The 22,845-nt window shown below is 48.1% G+C and overlaps 1 protein-coding gene across 1 annotated transcript in view; it reads right to left on the bottom strand.

Annotated features, from left to right (window-relative positions):
- The window catches only part of LARGE1 (LARGE xylosyl- and glucuronyltransferase 1), a 558,406-nt gene that overhangs the window by 27,600 nt on the left and 507,961 nt on the right, over positions 1–22,845 (bottom strand). Inside the window, exons 11-12 of the mRNA XM_057740821.1 lie at positions 15,460–15,623; positions 5,420–5,698 (exon numbers count right to left, since the gene is read on the bottom strand). Of these exons, the coding sequence (XP_057596804.1) occupies positions 5,420–5,698; positions 15,460–15,623 (443 nt within the window). The remainder of the gene's footprint in view (positions 1–5,419; positions 5,699–15,459; positions 15,624–22,845) is intronic.

Genomic DNA, 22,845 nt, shown 5'->3' with positions numbered 1-22,845 from the left:
TGAGAAAACCATAATCCAGAAAGAAACATGTACCACAGTGTTCACTGCAGCACTATTTACAATAGCCATGACATGGAAGCAACCTAAATGCCCATCGACAGAAGAATGGATAAAGAAGATGTGGTACATATATACAATGGAATATTACTCAGCCATAAAAAATAGAATGAAATAATGCCATGTGCAGCCACATGGGTGGACCTAGAGATGATCATACTAAGTGAAGTAAGTCAGGCAGAGAAAGACAAATATCATATGATATCACTCATATGCAGAATCTAAGTTTTTAAGAAAGATACAAATGAACTTATTTACAAAACAGAAGCAGACTTATAGATATCGAAAACTAAGAAAGGGGGAAGGTGGGGGGAGGGATAAATCAGGAGCTTGAGATGAACTACACACACACTACTATATACAGGATAGAGAACCAGCAAGGACCTACTGTACAGCACAGGGAACTCTCCTTAATACTCTCTGATAACCTATATGAGAAAAGAATCTAAAAGAATAAATATATGTATAACTGAATCACTTTGCTGTACACCTGAAATACAACATTGTAAATCAACTATACTCCCATACAATTTTTTAAAAAGGTCAGAGGTCGCAAACTGGTGGTCTGTGGGGATGAGAAGGTTCTATTCATCCTGAAGACATGTTTGGTCTGACTCAACAGTGCTTAAATTTTTTAAAAAATTAGTTGTCAACACTAAACATTAAAACATGAAAATCCAGATTTCTAGCTCCTCTTGAAAAATAGAAAGACCTTAGCCCTGCCCTCTACCCTCTTCAGAGCAACAATTCCACAACTGGAATGCACAGATGGCAGCTGCCTGAGATGGGGGTTTCGGTCTCCCTGGCGACTCGTACTCAGCATCCTTGGCTTCTTTAGGCCAAGATCCTGGCCCCAGCGGGCATCTGTGTTTGTGACTCCTGATATAAGACCATTTCTTCATTTCACAATGAGGAAACAGGTTGAAAAAAAAAAAAAAAAAAGAACTGGGAAGTCACACAGTTTTTAGGGCACATTGTGCAAGCTGGAACCAGAGTCCCAGCAGGTGCCCGTCCACCATACACTCAAGAGTTAATGCCATGATATGCTGCTCCGTCCAAGAAGGATGTGGGCACCGCAGACCAAGAGGGGGCCAGCATGAGAAACAGGCCAAAGCAGGCAGGACTTCTAGGTACAGGCTTTTGCAAAGGAACTCTCAGGAGACAACATTTGAAAGAGGTCCCCTGCCTTGCCTTCCAAAGCCCAGCCACCTTTGCAGACAAGTTATTGATTTCAGCGGTAGAATCTCTCTGGTCCATCTTTCTGTCTCTGCTGCTACTTCTGATCCCTTGGCTGGGCCTCCAACGTCTCTCACCAAAACGAACGCAAATAGTCCCCTAACTTACCTTCTCTGGTCCCACGGACTGTGATCCTTCTCTCATGCAAAATGATCTTCCTTAGATTGGGAGTTTGGGATTGACATGTACACACAGCTACACTGAAAGTAGATAACTCACAAGGACCTACTGTATAGCACAGGGAACGCTGCTCAATAGTCTGTAATAACCACAATGGGAAACGAATTTGAAAAAGAATAGATATATGTGTAACTGAATCACTCTGCTGTACACCTGAAACTAACACAACATTGTTAATCAGCTATGCGCTAATATAAAATAAAAAAATTTTTTAAATAAATAAAAGTGAAGTATGCAGTCAAAAAACGAAAAGAGGGAAGAAATAGATGAAACAAATAAGGCAAAGTAGTAAAAAGTATTGAATCTGGAGAGGTGGTGTAAATATGGGTGCTCATTAAAATATTTTTTCTAATTTCTTGTTTCAAATTTTTCATAATTAAAAAATTTTAAAGGGTATTGACGATTGTACAGAATTTCCAGGAAGTTTAGAAATTGAGGGGGAAAAAGACAATGATAATCATCCTAATCATGTATCTTTGCACTTTTAAATAATTTCCTTAAGATAAGTTGCTGAAAGTGAATTTCTGTGCTAACGAGTAGATATCAATTTAAGGCTCTTGATGCGATATATTATTAAATCACCTTTAAGAAAGATTTTAGTATTTACACTCCTGTAAACCCTGCATAAGAGTGCATATTTCCTCATATTCTCATGATCATGGAGTATTTATTAAAAATAACTCTGATATGCAAAAAAATAAACAACAAGGACCCACTGTATAGCACAGGGACCTCTGCTCAATACTCTATTATATAATAACCTAAATCGGAAAAGAACTTGAAAAAGAACAGATACATGTACATGTATGACTGAATCATTTTGCTGTACACCCAAAACTAACACAACACTGTTAATCAACTATACTCCAATATACAATAAAAATTAAAAAAGAATGATCCTCCATGCCATTCTCTCAGTGATTTTCCATTGCCCAGCCCCACCCCTGCCTCATAAAGATAAGAAGTCCTGCAGGACCCACCCTGGCTTACATCTCTGGTCACATCATCTCTTGCTATTCTCCACCCACCTCTCTGGAATGTACCTCTCTCTCTACCTAGAACATGGCCCCCTCTCCTGGGGAAGTCCAGCTCAGCCTCAGGCCTCCGTTGAGATCTAACCTCTCCAGGACATCCTGTCCCATACTGCCTCCACCCCAGATTAGGCTGATAACCCTGGGACAGGACACACCCATCACAGTATCTAAAGAGTCTGCATCTTTACTCAAATGTCATTCCTGTTGGTCTAAAGCTCTGGGATTCACAGATACGGGGGCCCCTTGTAAATGGTTACTCACTAAATGAATGGATACCATGGATAGAGAAGAAAAAAAATCCAGAAAGTCCCACTATCTTTTCACTCTAGACGGGAAGTTGCTTGGCTTCTCTGGTCTGTTTTCGCACGTGCACTAAAAGGACACTGGACAAGATCAGTTATTCTCAACTCGACTCAGAGGGCCTGTGAAGAGAGAAATGGGGTTTTAGGGGCAATCTGCGTTATTTCCAAATGTGTGAGGGGAACCACACCTCGTCCTGTGATGAGGTGGCTAAAGGCCAACTCAAGCTTCAGGTGACTGTGCAGTAAGAAAATGCTAATTAACGGGCAATACCAGTTATCTCACATTGGGTAAGGTCACGATGAGCAGTTATTGACGTCTTTGATCAATAAACCACAGGAAGACAACATAAAACGCGGTCTGTTCATGTGTAGCGTTTTTCTTTTTTTTTGGGGGGTATACTGTTGTGTTAGTTTCAGGTGTACAGCAAAGTGAATCTGCTATACAAATACATATATCCACGCTTTTTTTTTTTTTTTTTTTTTTTTTTTTGGCACACGGGCTTAGTTGCTCCGCGGCATGTGGGATCTTCCTGGAGCAGGGATCGAACTCATGTCCTCCGCATTGGCAGGCAGACTCCCAACCACTGCGCCACCTAGGAAGCCCTGTAGCGTTTTTCAAGTCATGAGGCCCATGAGGCAAAATAACAGAATAGGCTTTGGATGCGGCAGCAGAGGCCACAGACTTTTAAGGTGGGGCCAGCTCACCTTCGGCTAGCTGGAAGGAAGTCTCCGCAGGTGCTCCCGCAGAAGAGCCCCAGAAGGGTGGAGGGTGGGCTGTGGTCCCTTCCCAAAGCCTCTCTCTTGCCGGTGGAGGGCAGCCCTCGGCCCCACCACCTGTTCCCTTCGAAGCCCCGCCCAACACATCTAGAGCCTGTCATCATCCCGCAAGCTGCTGAGGTTTCACCGTTTACAGGAATCAGGGGCTGAGAGTGCTGTCTGGCCACACGGGGGTGCCCTCACTCCACACACTGGGATCCCAAGGCCCAGCTGGAGCTGGAGAACAGCTCCATCCCTGGAGTCCCTGAAGGGTCAGGAGTTGGGATTCACGGTGCTCTGTACCACAGCCGGTACGTTTTGGGAAGACACCTCCCATCCTCCCTGAGAGTTACGCTGCCTAGGGGTCGGTCACCTGGTGTTCTTAACAGAGACTGGCTGGAAGGGACTCCACCTGCTTAGAGGGGAGAGACGGATGCTATGACATCCCACAATAGCCCTGGAAGGAAACCTGATTCAGAAGGTGGACAGAGAACACAGGCTGCCTTCCTCTGCTCTGGAGAGCGGGAGCTCATATCACACCCGAGCTCTGACTTTAGTACCAAAGGTTTAAAGAATCTTGTGGAAGCTCTTTTAAGAGTGACACAGACAGTAAGACAGAGACAGGCAGACAGGTACACACATACACGGAGGGAAGGAAGCAGGGATGGCAAGAGACCAGGAGACAGAGAATTCAGATCCTGCTCTGTTTGGGACCCCAAAGCAGCCAGACAAGTATGAAGCAGGGCAGGCTGCAGACCTGGGGTCAGACTGACACTGGTTCAAATCCTGGAGCAGCCTAGGTGCACCTGAGCAGGCTGCTTTGCTTCTCTGAGCCTCCCTGTTCACCACAATAAAAGGGGGAGGGTAACCATGCCCGCCTTTGGGGCCTGATGTGTGAATCCAGTGGGACAATAAATATATGCAAACCACCCCTCGTGGTACCTGGATCAGGAAGGCACTCACTTGGGAGCACAGATAACTCATGCTGACAAATGACAGTGATAAAGGATTAAAACAAATTTTGAACACTTACATCCTGTGACTGTAGTCTGCTCACATGGGGACTTTGGGGCTAGGTGAATTCTACAGTCCCTTCCAGTTCAGATACGTTGTTATTCCATAACGAATACCACTCCCCACACAGCCCTCTATGCCTTTCACAAGCTGAGAGCTTTCTCCAGCAGCTGGATGCCTGCCCCTCCACGTGGGTAGAGCGGGAAGGGGTCACAGAGAGTCAGGCCGGCTGACCCCAGCTCCCACCTTAATAGGTGTGCAGCCCCAGAATACCAGCTCCCCATCTCGCTCCCCCAATCTCCCGTTGGGAAAATAAAGATAAATGATAGTACCCGTGGCAGGGATTGCAAGGGGAGGGAATGAAATCCCACTTGTCACACATTCACAACTGTGCCTGGCACTCAGCGAGCACTTCAATAAATGTTAGCCATTACCACCACTTTGATTTGTTTTACAGAACACGCAGTGATCTTTCTAGAATGGTTAGATGAAGGCTGTCTGATCCAAAATTGTAAGAGGGATGATACGTTCTCATAAAAGCTACAGAAAAAGCATTAGACTGGGAGACGAGATGCTTCCTAGGCCGAGCTCTGCCACGAACATTTCACGAGGCCCACTGGGGTTTTTAGTCCGATCATCAAAAAATGCAGACCGCTGATAGCCTAATGGTCCCTCCAAACCCGGCAGGCAGGGGCCGTATCTCTGGGTGGACTGGGGCAGGTCCGGTCCCGCTCTGGGTCTCAGCCGCCCCATTGATACTGGGAGCGTTGGACTCGACGACGGTCCTGAAGGGAGCTCTGGCCCCGGCACTGCCCACGCCTGCGCCCCGCGGGTCCTCACCTGAGGTACTCATAGAGTCCGTACATGGGCAGGAAGTCGATGTCGGACAGGAACATGTAGGGCGTGCCCACGTGCTTCATGGCCACGTTGCGCAGCAGGTTCACGGGGTAGAACTGGCCCTCCTTGTACACAATGTGGTAGGCCACGTTGTGGCGGCCCATAAGCACCTCAGAGCCCTGTGCGTAGCGGAGGAACTGCTGGGCCTCGGCGTCCGACAGGTAGAGGGCCAGGCTGATGGGCCCCTCCCAGTGCTTGCAGATGGCCTCGAGCATCTGGAGCCTGCAAGAGATGGGAAACATGACCTATCCGCGCATGCGCGGGCATCATCCGGGCATCATCGCGAATCTGCGCATCGTCTGCGTGTCCAGGCATCATCTGTGTATCCGTGCACTGTCCGCCAGCCTGGGGCTGAGGGACTCCATCCCCAACCACAGTTGCTCGGTCAGCTCCAAATCCAAACCCCTGCTCTAAATGTTAATCACTGTGTGATGGGGGCCAATAACCAAACCTCAGTTCCTTTATCTATAAAATGGGCACAATAACACTCACCTTTTTGCATCTAGTCTTTGAACGCTTCCACCCTGAGGGGTTATAATGAAGAGAGTCACATCCCACTATAACCCCTTTTCTTTTCAGACCCCTCTTTTCAACAGTGGGTAGGAAAAAATACATTAAATGATGTAAAGATCCCTTTCCAGCTGAAAACTCCTAATACCTCTCCTTCTCCCCCAGCAAAGGTGGAGAGCAGCCCTACTGCTCTTCTGAAGCAGGGACCAGCCATAGGAGACTTAGCCAAACTGAGGCCATGAGTTACAAGAAGCATTAAAATACGCCGTAAAAACAAGGGTAACAATAACCACAATTACTAATTACTATGCACCAGACACTTCCCAGAATTCTCCCCCAAACCCCGTGCCCCATCTGTCATTTCCCCCATTTTCCTGATGAAGGAATTAAGGCTTTAGATGTCTGGTCAGTTTTGTTTCTTGGACCTGGACCAAATGTGTGTGGACAGGTATCTGGACAGGACTTTGAAGACAGTGAGAAGAAAATACTACTAGGTGTCTGGCAAAGGGAAGGATAAAAAAAAAAACAACAAACTATGTGAATGCTGAGGACAAAAGTGAGTCTGGAGTGATGGTGTCTTCATTTTTCAGAGCCCTTCTTGCTCCAGGGCACCAGGCAGTTCTGCAAGGCTACCTAAGAGGTGCTGAGCCAAGGAGAGTGGGGGGAGAAACAGAGCCCAGAGAAAAAAACAAAAGGTGCTCGCAACCGAGAGGGTTCTGCAGAAATATTTGAAGAGAAATCTATAAAAATGTTTTTTTCCCCCATAAGCATTAGAAGTGCCTGATACATAAAATCTATGGTTAAGAAACAGCAAAAACCTATTTCAATTTTTTTTCCCTACCCAGCAAGAGGTACATACTCAGCAGTCTCCTGGTCAGAATGCCCACTTTATTCGGACAATTACCAGGAAATAGACTCCATGCATTTCCAAGCTTCTAAACAAAAGAAAATGGGCACAGCTATCTTGTGTCAATGGCTTTCCTGATGGACTTTCAGTTTCCTCTCAGTAATTCTGCGAATTGGTATTGCCTGGATTGTCTTCCCCTTTCACTAAGGAGGATTAAGATATTCATTGGGGCAAAATGCCCTCCATTTCTCATACTTTATAGCACGTGTTAATCAAATTGACCACAGCCAGTTTTGAAAGAGGCACTACATTCTCCACAATGCTTGATTTCACTGAAATCTGTGTTCGGCCTCTGCGACAAGGGCCCTGGTTTCTGCTGGGCTCTGAGAACCTGGGATTTTGAATGATCCCACCTGCACCTCAGTTTCATTGTCTGCAAAATGGGAGGATTCTGCCCTTGGATGAGAGAGCTGTTTGTACAAATCCTTTGAGATTTGGGGAGTAAAGGGCAGGCATGATTTCTACTGTGTAGATGTCAGAGCTGCTAGAGGGAGTGGGATATAGGAGGCAGGGCTGACTGAGTGTGAAGAGAGGCCAGCTTCTGCTGTGGATTCTCCCACTGACCCGGTTCTGGACTCTGTGTCTGAGTTTTGTCAGGAGCAAGCCCTGTCTGGTCCAGCCCTGTCTTCCCACCTCTGTGAAGAGCTTACAGTGAGAACAAAGACACAAAATACTCAGGGTTCTCAGCAGAAACGTGCTGCTGATGTGACAAACACCACGTCCATGCAGACTCTACAGGAAATGGTGCCAGATGTTCCAAAGAAACTCAGTGAGTGCAAATGAATCAGGAAACGGCCACTTCTGTCTCCCTGCCACCAGCTCCAGTCATTCTTTTCCCTTAAAACCAAGCTCTCTGCCAGGACCTGAACAACAGTCAAAGACAAACCGAGGTTCATCATCATGATAATATATAAAATGTGACTATGATACAATAAATCTCTACCATTTATCCGTTGCTTACAGCGTGCTGGCCACATTTTGACTGTTATCACTTGTAACATTTACAGTAATGTTATAAACATAGTGGAGATTCTCATCACTGTTTTATGGATGAGGAAGCTCCAGGAGGTGGTGAAATGACTTCTTTCAAGTCATGTAGCTACAAAGTGGAGGGGCTGGATTCACAGCCAGGTCTGTGTGACCCCAGTGCCCGGGACCCAGACCACTACTCAACATGAACTGGTTTTTGGCTGAGAAAGATGTCCCTGAATATCTTCTCATCACCTGTTTCCCCAAAGAAGAATGTGCTCTAACCCTGCCATCAGCTTCCCTCTATTCCTTCTTCCTCCTCCTCGGTCTCTCTTGGGGTCCAAGATTCCCCCCCACCCTCTCCATCCTCCTCCTGGTTGTTTCTCCCCACACCTGTTCCCTAAGGTCTGTCCCTGTGCAGCTCTTGGTGACACCAAGTTTTGAGCCAAGTCTTTCTTTGGTCTCTCACATAGGAAGATAAAGGATCAGGCACAGCAAGGACCCAGGCCAATGGACATTGTTTCAAGAGACAAAGATTAATTCTACAACTATGGTATTATCCGTTTGGAAAGAATCGTGGAGATTTTTAGTTTGATCATACCATCGTTATGATGAAAGGGCTCAGCCTCAGAGAGGGGCATGACCTGCTGAAGAGCGCACGGTGGACGAGAGGAAGGGCTGACACCAGGACTCCCAGTCCTGACGCTCTGTTCCATGCTCTCTCCCCTCCCCCGCAGAGCCCACCATCACTTCATGCTGGGAAGAGAAGGGCAAAGGCTCAGGACTGGCCAGAGAGATGTCTGGAAGACCTTGAAAGAGGAAGGGCATCCCCCAGGAAGTTCTACTGAGACAGAAAGCCTCAGACATTCCGTGTAGGTATAAGGGAGTAGGCAGGGAGGTGGCCAAGTCCGAAACCTAAGACTGGGGCTGGAAGGAATTCTAGAACACTAGTCGGCGCAAGCAGCCCAGGCAGGTGGCCACTCAGCCTCTGCTGAAACGGGGAACCCACTCCCTACAAGACAGAGGACTCCAATCCAGAACACCGAGCAAGGCTGGCCGCGGGGTACAGAGGGCTCAGGCAGCCTGTGGATTCTGGGCTCAGGCAGAACTGGGTCTGAACTCTGACCTGAGACAGTATCCCTGGGCAAGTGACGATAGTTCTTTGAGCTTCCATTTCCGCATATGCGTATCGGGGACCATAAAACCTTTGTCAATGACAAAATGGCTACAAATTCCTTTCTCTCTGTCTACACCCTTTGGTACTACCCTCCCCCACACTGATTCTGGGCTGGCCATGGGACACGCTTTGGTCCATGGGACATTAGCAACCACGATACAAGCAGGGCAGTTGAAAAGTGCTTGTTTGGTGGGCTTGCCCGGAGCTGCTCTTGGAACCTTGCAACCACCACCATGTGAGCAGCCTGCCTCCTTACGACTGGCCAGTGTCTGTCACAGAGCTGGAAGTGCAGCAGGCACTCGGTACATGACAGCTGTGAGTTCCTCCTCAGGTGCTGCTCCTGCCTTGCAAACACGCGTTCCTCCAACAAATGTCTACTGAGTGTCTGCACTGTGCAGGTATTGTCTTGGGCCCCAGAATGAACCAGAAAGACAAGGTTCCTGCACTTCTGGAGAGAAGACAACAAACCAAGGTAAGTTCCGAGTGAACTGAGGGCCAGAGGGGCAACAGAACAGGGAACAGGATAAAGAGTAACGGTGAGCGCCGGCCTGCAGGAGAGCTCACTGTGAGCCCTGAATAAGGAGGTTTGGCCTTGAGAAAGCCTGGGTGAAAAGCTTTCCAAGGAGAGGGAAGAGCCCTCTGGGATACAGAGTTTAGCATGTTCAAGTAAGAAGAAACAGGATCAGTGAGGGTGGCACACGGGCAAGTGAGGGACAGCGGAGAGGAGGTATTGGGGGCTGGGCAGGGGCCGGGTCATACGGGGCCTTCAAGGTCACGGTGGGCAGCTCTAATACTATCCTAAAGACAATGAGGGGACCTCCCTGGTGGTGCAGTGATTCAGAATCCGCCCGCCAATGCAGGGGACACGGATTCGACCTCTGGGCCACGAAGATCCCACATGCAGTGGGAGTAACTAAGTCCGTGTGCCACAACTACTGAGCCCACATGCTGCAACTACTAAAGCCCGTGTGCCTAGAAGCCCGTGCTCCACAACAAGAGAAGCCACCACAATAAGTCCATGCCCCACAACGAAGAGTAGCCCCCACTCATGGCAACTAGAGAAAGCCCTCACACAGCAATGAAGACCCATCACAGCCAATAAATAAATTAATTAAAAACATAAAGGCAATGAGAAAGCATGATGTGATCTGATATATATATATATATGGAGAGAGAGAGAGATAAAGATCACCCTGCCCGTTATACAGGGAAAGGAGTACCTTTCATTCTCTAGAATGATGCTTTCCAAGCTTTAGCAAGCTCAGGATCACCTGGGAGGCTTATTGCAATGCAGATTCCTGAGCCACACCGTAGGGATTCCTATTCATCAGGCCTGGGTTGGGGTCCATGAATCTGAATTCTAACAAGCTCCTAGGAGATGCTGTGCTGCCAGCCAGAGGGATGGGACCTACAGGATGGGACCCCATTAGCTCAGCTCACGTTCTCTTTCCCCTACCTGCAGAAGACAGAGAGAAGGCCCATCAGCCACACGATTCCCTGGAACTGTAGCTGGTACTTCAGTGACTTCATCTAAGGAGCAGGAAATAGAGCAGGCGTCTCCTGGCCAGGTGGCAAGGATGCTGTGATGAGGATCCCTCCTGGCCAGCCAGCTCTGCCCTTTTAACCATTCTTGTCCGCTGCTGGAATGGGAGGGAAGCCTCCTGAGCAAGCGGCTGGGCGAGGAGCAGCCCTGCCGGTTCCACAGCTGCGGCAGGCGACGTTCATTCTTTCTGAATGGAATTCTAGAGGGAGCTGGGCACGGGAGCCCGCATGCTGGCTCCCCTAATTCGCTGTGGCACTCACGTAGGGCCTACTTCTGACTCGAAGGTTTACAAACACACCCGAAATGTTTCTTCAATTAAAAATCAATCCAACAGGCACCAGTCAGCCTGCTGCATCGTAATTGGATGTGTGGGATGGAGGGGAAGGAGGAATTTCTGCCGTCTTCATCAGCTTGTACTACTGCTTTATAATTTTTGATTATGTCCTGCTAAGCGTCTCTTGCTAGGGTGTGGAATTCCTTGGGTTCTCTGAGGTATTGTCCGGATGGCAGTACTTGTCACAACATGTTGGGGGGATCACACGCCTGCCGTGCTGGGGGATGCGTGTGCTTTGAAGGCAAGGCGTCTGCCGTTAGTGTTTGCAGCCGTTGTAAGAGGTGCGGGGGCTTTCTTTTAAGCGGGCTGTGAGGGGAGGTCCTGCCAGGTCTTCTGCAGCCCAGGCTGGGAGGATGCTTCGGGGTGGCCACAGAAGGAGGGGCTCTGTCCTGTCTGTATTCATTTGTTAATAAGTGTATACATACAGGTGGATTTGAGTTGTTAATAATTAAACATTCTTTTTCTTCTAATTGTTTGTAAATTCCGGGTAGCAAATGCCATAGCCAGCGTAAAGCTAAAAAACATTCAGGGAAGTGTGCTAATATTTGCAGTACACTTGCTAATCACTGGGCGCGTTTCAGTGTCTTACTTTATAAAACCCAGACAGCAAGCTGTGAACTTGACGCTGTTATTGCCACTCCATAGGCAAGCAGAGTGAGGCTCAACTAGCCTAAATAACTTGCCCAAATTCACACCGTTAGCAAGTGGTACAACTTGACTTTGAACCCAAGTCTTCCGCTCTTCTTTTTACCCCCTACGTCACTTTCTCTATTCTAAATACCTACCATGTGCAGATGCTGTAGTCAGAGTATTCAGACCTAGCAAGGACTGACTGAATGTAACTATGTCCCAGGGCTTTCCCAGAGAGTCTCACATTTTCACCTGAGTTTGCAGGTAGCCACTGGCTACTGCTCTTGATGGAGAATATCTTGGTGATAAACTGAATGTATGAACAGGAGTCGTGAATGTGAGCAAGGAAAACCAGGATGCTCTGACGGGAACCTGGGATCACCTGGAACTCACTCACCTGGCCAGATCACAGTATCTGGGCTTCAGGTGCCTCGTCTGAGGGGACTGAGATACATTTATGCTGCCTGGAGAACAGCAGAGCAACCTAGACTAACATTCAGCATGAATATCAAGGATTAGGTTTTGTTTTCATTTTAAATGGCATAGAGGAGAAGGAAAAGTAAAGGTAAAAAGAGGACTGACTGGCGGGTGACTTGCCGTTGGGCTTGTTGGGGGAGGACGCGTGTGCCCAGACTAATGAGGAAGGGAGCTGTGACCTGGGACACTGGTCTAGGCCAGTCCCTCATGGAGCCTGGCCGGTTTGAGCTGGAAGGGCTGGCCACCTCCCCTGGTTTCCCCAGGCCCTGCCTATGTGGCTGAGACCATCGGCTCTCTTCTTCTCACCCTCACCCTAAGCACCTAAGCCCCAACCACATTCAACCCTGTGTGCACTCCTGCACGCCTGGCGTCCTTTCCATCCCGTGGAAATGCTGCACGTTCCATCTAGGGGCGGGGGATGGGGGGGCTCCTTCTCTCCCTACGAGCCTTCTACTGTCAGTCGACTCAGCCTCCAACTCAACGCAGGCAGCACCTTCTCTGGGGACATACCCTTCTCTTCCTTTCTCTGCCCTGGCCAGGATGGGGCCTCCTCCCGTGGGTTCTCATGGCATCTCTCTGTTGTCAGAACCTGTTTCCTGCCTGTGGCAGCCAGAATTCTAAACTGGCCCCAAGACTCCTGCCCCCACCCCGGTGTACCACCCTGTATCACCCCTCCCTTGAGTGTGAGCAGAACCTGGGAGTACGATGGTATATTACGCCTGTGATTACGTCATATAACAGACTGGAGAGATTCTCCAGCTGGCTTTGAAGAAGTGAGCTGCTATGCTGAGAGGGCCACATGGCTAAGACTTGAGGGTGGCCTCTAGGAGCTCAGAAGGACCCCGGCCAACAGCCAGCAAGGAAATGGGGACCTCAGTCCTAGAGCTGAGTTCTGCCAAAACCTGAATGAGCTGAGAAGTGCTCCCTGACTCCCAGATGAGACCACAGCCCAGCCACCACCTGGATGTCAGGCTTGAGACCCCAAGCAGAGAACCTGCTAATCTGTATCCAGACTCCTGACCCACAACATTGTCAGATAAAAGAGTGTGCGTTTCTAAAGCTGCAAGATCTGCGGTGATTTATTTTTATTAAACAACAACAGGAAACAGACACACGCTCTGAGCTCTGAATATACTACATATTCCCTGAAGGCAGGAATAGGGGCGTCTTAGGTATTCCCAGCCCCCCTAAGAGCCTGGCACACGATTGTAATAGATGCTTACAAAGTATCTGCTGAGCGATCACGTGGATTTGGGAGATGAGAAAATTGAGGCCATGAGAAAGGAAAGACCTTGCCGGGGATGATACGGCAGGTCAAGGACCCAGCTGGTGCCAGACCCTCTGTGCTTATTCTGTTTGTCCCATTTGGTCTTTGTTACCTGTTACGGTCGGCAAGCTCTCTGAGTTCCTGCACAGGCATCCCGGAGGCTGTGCATCTCCGGGAAACCACCAGCCATGAAGCCATTTGATTTGGTGAGCCGTCATCTGCTAAGGAGTGGTGGCACTCACCGCTTCCATGGCTGCTCTCAACATGCGTCACTCCCAGACGCCTCCGCAGGCAAGGCCGCCCTCACTCTCTGCAACTCCCAGGCTCACTATCAGTGAACCTTTTCGTGTCCCAGCGCTTGTTCCTTCATGTGTTCATTTGCTCATTCTTCAATTACTCATGACTAATCACAGGGACGTTTATTGAACACTTACTAAGTGTGCCAGGTACTGTTCTCAGCACTTTACAGGCATCAACTCACTTAATCCTAAAACAACCCCGTGGAATCTCATCCATGGGCTGGACAGCCAACTCCAAAGTGGCTCAAAGACAGAATGAGACCATCAAACTTCCTCCCTAACTGTGGGAGTTGACGGGGAAGGACATGAGGGAAACTGGGGCGAGGGCAGCCACTGCAGGCTTATAAATTGAAGAGGAAGCTGGCTAGCCGAGGCGGGCAGCAGGCACGTAGGACAGCTAAGTATAGAAAAACTGCAGAGGATGTCCCTGGTGGTGCAGTGGGTAAGAATCCTCCTGACAAGGCAGGGGACACGGGTTCAATCCCTGGTCCAGGAAGATCCCACATACCGGGGAGCAACTAAGCCCGTGCGCCACAACTCCTGGGCCTGTGCTCTAGAGCCCATGTGCCACAACTACTGAGCCCACGAGCCACAACCACAGAAACCTGTGTGCCTAGAGCCTGTGCTCTGCAATAAGAGAAGCCACCGCAATGAGAAGCCCACGCGCTACAACAGAGTAGCCTCCACTCGCCGCAACTAGAGAAAGGCTGCACGCAGCAATGAACAGACAACGTGGCCAATAAAAATAAATAAATTAATTAATAAATATTAAAAAAAAAAAAAGAATAACTGCATATCCCTGAATGACTTTGAACCAATTCACCTCCTAGCAGCCAGAGACATGTTTTCAAAAACAGAAATTACACCATAAACCTTTGTGTAAATTTATACAATAAGTTCTCACCACGTACAGAATACAATCCAATTATTTTATGAGTCTCTACTATTTATAATCTTAACCTCATGCAACTTTCCTCTCGCCGTGCTTTAGCCACACTGGACTTCTATCAGGTGTCTGAATATGCCAGGCCCTTTCCACTGCAGGCCTTTTTGCACTTGCTATTTTGTCTGCCTGGAAAACTTTTCTCAGCAACTAACATGCCTGACTCCTTTTCTCATCCTTAAGTCTCTGCAGAAACGTCTTCTCCTGAGAAAGACCTCCCCCGACCATAACATCTAAAGAAGGTCCCTCACTTGACATTGTTAATCTCGCTCTCCTTTTCCTTCAAAGCACTTATCACAATTATAATCATTTGACTTAATTATTTACTGTTGCTATATCACTAGTCCCATGCTCTCAATGCTGGCTGCACACGGCACACTTAAAACAATGCCAGCTCTCCATCCCACAAAGATTCTTACTTAACTGGTTTGCAACGGAGCCTGATCATGAATTTATTTTAAAAGTTCCCTCGGTGATTCAATTTGTCCCCAGTCAAGGTTGAGAATCAGTGCAGCAGACCATAAGCCACACGAAGGCAGGGATCACGTCAGTATTTCCTGAAATATGCTCCATGAATAATCTCTGCATCAACACGCATATAAGGAAAAGACACAGCAACTGCTTTGCAGCAGCAATTGTAGGTCCAGTCCATGTGTTTCCCTGTAATATACACCGCCCCCCTCCCCGGATGTAATTTGAGTAGAGCTCTATTTTTTAGAATCAATTCTTCCTCCATCCTCAGAAACAACCAGCACCACCAAGACAGGAGCCCTTGGTTTTCAGTACTGGAGAGGGGATGAGACACAAGCCCTACTTTGTCAGGCTTCAATGTTTTAAGCCCGTGGGGTCATCTCTCCCTTCTCTTTTCGACCAGGTGAAGGGTAGCAGCAAGGGGACTGTGCGGAAGGTGGGGGCCCGTCTGCCTACCTGTCCATGGAGAGCTGAGCGACCAGGGTGACGTCTGTGTCGTCTGAAGTGGGCTCATACTCGTAGTGCAAGAAGTACAGGTGGGTTCGGTGGACGGTGAAACGCTCTCGCCGGAACTCGTAACACAAGTCGTCCTCATCTAGCTCAGAGAGCTGCTTCTGGAGCTGGAAGGTAGGAAAGAGGGTTTGGGAACAAGAAGGAAATCCCTGAAGCAGCCTGCCCGTTGTGCCCTGTCCTCCCCTGAGTCTGTTACCCATTAGACATTGTTGATGGGCCAAACATCGGAGGACAGATCCTGTTTTCATCTTCTTCCATAATTTAACCTGATTTCAAAGAGGTGATGGTAGATGGCAGCTGCCTGACCACCTGAGGAATGAGACCCTCCGAGCTGACGGTGGTAGCACTAATACATGCATAAGCGACCACGAACTCCGTATACCAAACAAAAAACGCTGCGCTTCGTGACCCAGCACAACAATTTCAAATAACAGGGGGACACGAAGCACAGAGTAATGAAAACCAAGTGGAGCAGTACCTTTCCATGACCCGATGCTTCCCCCCCCCCCCCTTGCCACCCAGAGATACGGATTTCAATCTCTGTATCAGGTAAAGAAAAACAATGCAAATCCATACACACACACACAAAAAAACCTTTTAATTTCATCCAACTTTTATCAGTCTCAGTACCCATTCTTTTCTGTTTCTTCTTCTCTTCTAACGTTCTGATGCCTTTTACTTCATTAATCTGCTCGTAGGAGTTTTTTACTGAGTGTTCCTATTCTGCTTCCTACCCAACTAGTGAAAGAGCAAGCTGTCCTGCGAACAGGGAACTAGGGACTTAGCATCTGACATAAGCAGATGCATATCTACACGTTTCCAGAACTGCTGATACACAGCTACCCAATACACAATATCCCTCCCGGGCAGGTGTGACTGACTATGCTTGTTTTATAGGTGAAAGATTGCAATGAGAAAGTAAAAGAACTTCAACTGTGATAGAAATTCGATCGGTGGATGTGCAGTAGCAGAATGAATGGGTTGGGAAGAGGCAGGAGAGAGGTTTTTTAGGTGATGGGAATGTTTTATGTCATGATCGGAGTGACGGTTATACGGGTGTACACATCTGTGAAAACACATGTACACTGAGAATGGGTAGATTTATCATATGCAAATTGCATTTCAATAAAATTTATTTAAAGAAAATAATCTGCCAAAGGTCACATGGTTGCTTCCAATATTTCTTCTGTTACATGAGCCTTGTCCATCCCAGGATGACATACAGTTGAATACAGATTAAAGTGGACATGGCTAGAGTTATTAACATTAATAGCTGAATGCAACAGAACGTTTATCCAAGAAGGGGTGTGTGTGTGTGTGTGTATAAAATCTCTACACCGATAATGTAGTAATCAACAAAAAATTATATTCACTCACTTCTCTATGACCTTCTATCAGTTAAGACCATTGCCTTGATAGGTTAAGCTATGGTATTATTTCTCTTGAAGTGTGCTCTGACAGCTGACTGCATTAACTGCTCCAGTTTCTTCATTCCCCACCCCCACCCCATATCCTTCCCTTTTGTCATGCAACTTTCACTGCTGCCTACTACAGAGGCAAAGCCTATTTCCCTAATCCTTGAATCTGGGCTGGGTTTGTGACTTGCTTTGGCAGAGAGAATGGAGAGGAAGCAATGATGGCCCAATCCTGAGGCTACGGCCTAAGAGGAAGTGCCTGCTTCCTGGGAAAATGCCTGGGCTAGGCTGCTGGGGGAAGAGAGGCCCCTGGATTAAAGTAGAGTCTCACCAATTGCTCCAGTCACGTGAGTGGGCCCAGTGATGATCATCAGAGCTACCTCCATAAACACTTCTCACTGTATACCCCTGAGGTTTTACGGGTTTTGTGCACTAGATAACTGGTAGTATCATTGCCATTTTGTGTGGGGCACCTTTTCATTATGTAAGCCTGTCCCACCTACCACGGGGCAGTTAGCCTCCTGGGCTCCAGCCTAATAAATGCTCATAGCATTCTCCAGATGGCCATGTACCACTCCAAACGTACCCATATATCCCAAAGGCCACTTGGAGAATCAGTTGTGATCCAGTGATCTATGAGACATTCTTAGCTCTCTCTAACATTTTTAACCTTTACAAAGGATGCAATCAGGGATACCCTTCAGCTTTTTAAGTCCAATTCGATGTCCTTGCCTATTTGAAGGTTCCCTCTAAGACAACAGGGTAACTAATGGATATAAGGCTGGAAACTGGAATTCTCATTCCACCTAAGATCCTATGAGCCAGGAGACCCCTTCTGACCTGCAGGATTAAGCTCAGTATCTTCTGACCGGCAGGACTAAACCCAAGTCCTCACTGACCATCATATACTCTCTCCCTCTGACCCATCAATCCCCACACACTCTGCCTTACACCAATGATCTTCTTCCCTGTGCTGCCCAAACTCACCTTTCCTCCCACACCTCCGTGACCTGGCATATCTTCTCTCTCTGCCACGCCCTGCCTCACCTCACCTACTCTTCTCCACCTGGGGACCTTCTACTGCAATATGTACCTTTCAAGATTCAGCTTAAATGGCACCTTCTCTGTGAAACCTTTATGGGCCCTGCCAGGCAGGGCTGGTCCATTTCTTCTCTGTGCTCCAAGAACACTCAATTGTAATTCCACCAAAGCACTCGTCCGTTTGAACTGAAATTATTTAAGGGCAACTTCCCTGGTGAGGAAGGGAAGTCCCCAGCACCATGCCCTCTGCAGGACAGGTGCTCAACATGCACACATTCTGTGCAAGAGAAATACCTGCTGCATGCAAGAAGGCTGCAGTCACTGAAGTTATGGCCTGTCCTTGTCATTTCCCTTTTGCATCCTCTAATGTTATGCATAGAAGCTGGTCATTCTTATGCCCATTATTTGCTCCTATATTTGCAGTTCAAGGGTCTGTGATGGCTGAAAAGTTTGTGTCCAGCAAACAAGCATGTGCTAGGCTCCGTGCAAGGTGACTTCCTTTCCTTAGAGCCCTCCAGTGAGGCACGTCTTAAACCCTCTCTTGACTGTTGATAAAGCAGCTCTGAGATCTTGAGGTCACCCAGGGAGGTCACACCTGGGTCTCTGTCCCTGGACCACCAAGCTGCCTCTCCAGAAAAGATGTTCCTTCAACCTCAAGGCAAGAAGCAGACACAGGACAGGGACTGAGGTTACTGCTTCAATCCCACTCCTACCTGTGCAACCTCAGGTGAGTGGTTGAGTCATTTAACCCTTCTGAGCTTCAGTTTCCTCACCTGTAAAATGCGGATTATGACAGTAGCTACCTCAGGGGACGGCGGAAGGAGATGCTGCATACGAAGCGCACAGGGTTTGGAGTGACGCAGCGATGTCGTCTATTATCTCGGTTGTGATCACAAGTAGGAAAGGGAGACACCTGGGTTCCCAGAGACTCCTAGGTGGATGCGTGCTGTCCTGAACCATCACCTGAAGGAGATGGCATGGCAAGGGTCGCAGGGTACGGGAGGAGGGACTGGGTGAGGTTGGGTCACCTTCTGTTTCATGAGTGTCAGAGACAGTCCCAATGTCTTTCTCCTTAAACTCAAATATGCCTGGAAATCGCAATGTTACCTGCCAGGAGGGACCTGAACCAACCGACACCCACCTTCCCTTTCTCACCCACCCTGGCAAAGAACACAGCAATTGCTGCCCTTTAGAGAGTAAAATGTCTGCCAAAGTCTTTGCAAAAGCAGGGTTGTTTTGGGGGGATTTGTTTCGTGTTTTGTTTTTAACATGCCGTTAAAACAGTGTTGCTTCCAGTCCAATGAGGAGAGCGGGAGTGTGTGAGGATGTGTCTGGATGTGTGCGTGTGAGCGCGGCCCGGCATGTGCGCGGGGAGCAAAGGGTGTTTCTTTGATGAGGTTTTGAAGAAGCTGTTTATCCTTATCATGTGCGAAAGGAAATTAGTGACCAGAACGTGAGAAATGCATGTGTTACGGGGCTCTCTCTTCTCCCTTATCCATATTCTGCCACATGCCCTTGAGTGGGGGAAAATGACATTCCAAGGTCAATAGCTCCAAAAGCCATTTTCTGGAAAGCACCCATGTAGTGGGCTCCTAAAGGCAGGAGCTGTATCCTATTCATTTCTGAACCCAGGACACCTAGTGCATCTTGTGTGCCCAGCAAGCCTCTATTAGATGTACTCATAGCCACAGCATGTTAAGAAAGGGAACACTGGTCAATGCAAGTGCTCCTAGAGCTACCAAGGCATGGCCTGCCCTAGCTGGGAGGGTCTACCAGCAGTCCCAGGGGATAAGTAGCCTCCATCTAGGAACTTCATGGTACCAATGTGGTTCAGTGACAGCCACATCCCAAGGTCACCTGTGGCCATCACTTAAGGGATAGGATCTAGGGAACACTGTTGTTTACCAACCACACTGGGTACTGCAGAAAGCACAGCAGGTATGATGTCGGCCATACAACGTCAGAGTCTATGGGACTCTGGACCAACCAGGTGCCCTCCTTGAGCTTTAATATTATATTTACTATCAACATGGTGCCATGGACTGAGCACCTACTGTGCGCCAGGTGCAGTGCTAAATCAGGTGCACTGCTTTATTAATTCAATCCTTCAACACATATCTGTTTTACGAAGGAAGAAACTGACGCTCAGGAGGTCCGTAATCCGCCAGTTACAGCTAGAGAGCAGCAGTCTGGACTGTGAATGCAGTTTTTGGACCTCACGCGAGGGACATCTCACAACACAGTGATGTGAGGATCAAATAACTGGGGAAAGATATGAGGCTGCATGAACAAAGTGGGCCAGAAAAATGCATATGCAGTATGACCCCAACACAGCAGCAAGACAAGCCAACCAACCTCACACAGAAAAAGACCAAAGGGAACGCATTCCAACGTGAACACAGCTTTTCTCAGAGTGGTGGATTCGCAGGTGAGTTTTATTGGCTTCTTTTCTGTACTTAAGTAATTCCCTGCAATTTTCTCAAATGAGCTTACGCATGTACAAGTGCTTTGTAAACTGTAGAGCGCCACGCACACCTCAGCAATGTTACTATGATTGCATTATGTACCTTTTCAAATTCTAATCTAGGACCGCTACTGCTGACAGCATGGCGGATGTTATTCCAAGGGGGAGACTCAAGTAGCTTGAAACCTGCCTCCTTTTCACCCAGGTCATTTCACCCAGGTCATCTCCAGGGAGATGCTGAGCTGCAAGGCAGGGGTGGGGTGGCTTTTGTTAACAGGGTCTGAGTGAGCTACCCCCACTCCACACTCCAGTCACACGGGGAACAGGGGATCCTGAGAAGCAAGTCACAGAAACAAAAGACAGATTCCTCCTGAGATAAAATGCATTTGCTAAATTGCGGCTTTGGGCAGCCAGCTGAGGCCCAGGGAGATTTGGACTCAAGGGAAAATGGCCTTTAAGCAGTTTGCATTTATTTTTTCCCATCCTTAAGGACAGCGGCCTAGATTGACCTCTGAGCTGCCAGAGATGATGGTTGGTCATGTCTGAGGACTCAGACGGGTGGGAAGTGTGTCCCTGGGCTCTGGCCTAACGGACTTCTGCTCAAAGTCAGGAAAAACTACACGGAGAGATTATGAGGATAAGTGGACACTGAGGCCTGATTCCTCTGACCCTCATTTTCTACGTGACCTTGAGCAAGTCATTTCTCCCAACAGCAGGACAAAGAGTTTGGGCCTCAAGGATCACGTGCTCACTAGGCCAGGTAAGGGCTAAGAGCCCTGCAGGCACTTTCTCATTAATACTCACATGGTCTCCATGGGTTAGAGACCACCAGCAGTCCCGTTTTGTAGAAAGCCTTAGCCACTTGCTCAAGGTCACACAATGGATGAACAGAGCAGCCGAGATTCACATCCAGGTGTATTTCCTTCAAGTTCTTGTACATAATCAAGTCACTATAATGCCTTGTTCATCAGTCTCTGGGGATCTTTCTAGTCTAATGCCAAATGGTTCTGTGACTGCAGAGGACTGAATCATGTGTTTCCCTTGGTGGCAGAGCCCTCCTGCACTCAGGATGAGTTTCCAACCTTCCTGCAGTGCAGGGAAATCATGTAGCCAAGTTTGGGTCAGGGGAGTGTGGGCAGATTCTGGCCACTACAGGCATCACTTGTAAGACTGTCTCATGCACAATCTTCTCTTTGTCAGCCAGAGCAAGAGCACCCAGTAGAGGATGTTCCGTGGAGGGCAGAGCCACAAGATGGAAGGAGTCTGGGCCCTGAAGCTGGAGAAAAGCCGCCTGCCAACCAGGAATACCTGCTTGATCTTCGTGTGAGTCATAAACTTCCAGTCCGCCGAGTCCATTTTACACCTGCTTGTGTGACCTTAACTAACGCGCCTACTAGAACTCGTCCAGCCAGTAAGTGATGAAGGTGGTACAACGGACCAAGTCAGGAGTCTCTGAGGCCACCCATTCTTTGTGACACCTGTCCTCCTGATGCCTTAGGACAATGGGTAGAAACATCTGATGGGTAAAATAACACTCAGGAGTGTTGCTTTACACTTTCAATTTTCACTTGCAGTGGCCTGGATACTCATTTCTTCATCCATTCCTCCCAGTATCTATGAGCCCGGCAGGGCTGCTCTCTCACCCCCAGGTGATGGATAAGAAAGCTGGAGCGCCAGGGATGTGTTCAGAAAAGCTGGGGCTCTAACGCACATCTCCTGGAACCTAACTCAGAGCTCTTCCCTGTGGTTTCCATGAAGTGGTTAAGTTCTATTAAACCACGTGGACAGGCAGAGGAAAATGACTAGCTCACCGGTTGCCTGCTGTGCATATTAGTCAACAAAGTTCCAGGAACCCAAAACATTGTTTTCCAAAGAAACCAAACCATGGGCCATTATCATTCTTTTGTGGGAGGTGAGAGGCATGGGCCTAGGACCATTCACTGAAGGTTCAGAGACAGTCTGCCCAGCACTGACCAAGGCTCTGAGAAAATAAAGAAAAGGGCACGGTCTGCTCCCTCCCAGGTATCGGTATTAATGTGTACATTCCACACAATTAATAGGCCCTTATTTTATGCCAAGCCCTGTGCTAGGAATGGGGAGTAAACCCCAGTTTCTGCACTGAAATTGTTTATACAGCTTGGGTGGGAGAAAAAAGAAGCAAGTTAGCAAGCTGTGTATTCATAATGCAAACAAAACCAAGGGGGGGCAGTTTTGAATGTGCTATGTGCTACGCTGACCTAAGCCCCTGACCTGTCTTACCTTATTTAGTCCTCACTAAGCCTACCAGGTAGGAATAGTTCTATCTGATTCCCGTTTTACAGATGAGAAAACTCAGGCATAGAGAGTTTGAGTGGCCTGAAATCCCATAGGGAGTATCCCTCACATTTTACTCGAGGCAGTCTTGCTCCA

Source organism: Hippopotamus amphibius, chromosome 7 (genome assembly GCF_030028045.1).
Source record: "Hippopotamus amphibius kiboko isolate mHipAmp2 chromosome 7, mHipAmp2.hap2, whole genome shotgun sequence".
Lineage (NCBI taxonomy): Eukaryota > Metazoa > Chordata > Mammalia > Artiodactyla > Hippopotamidae > Hippopotamus > Hippopotamus amphibius.
The sequence above is the reverse complement of the archived record's forward strand: the minus strand, read 5'-3'. Positions and strand labels throughout refer to the sequence as shown.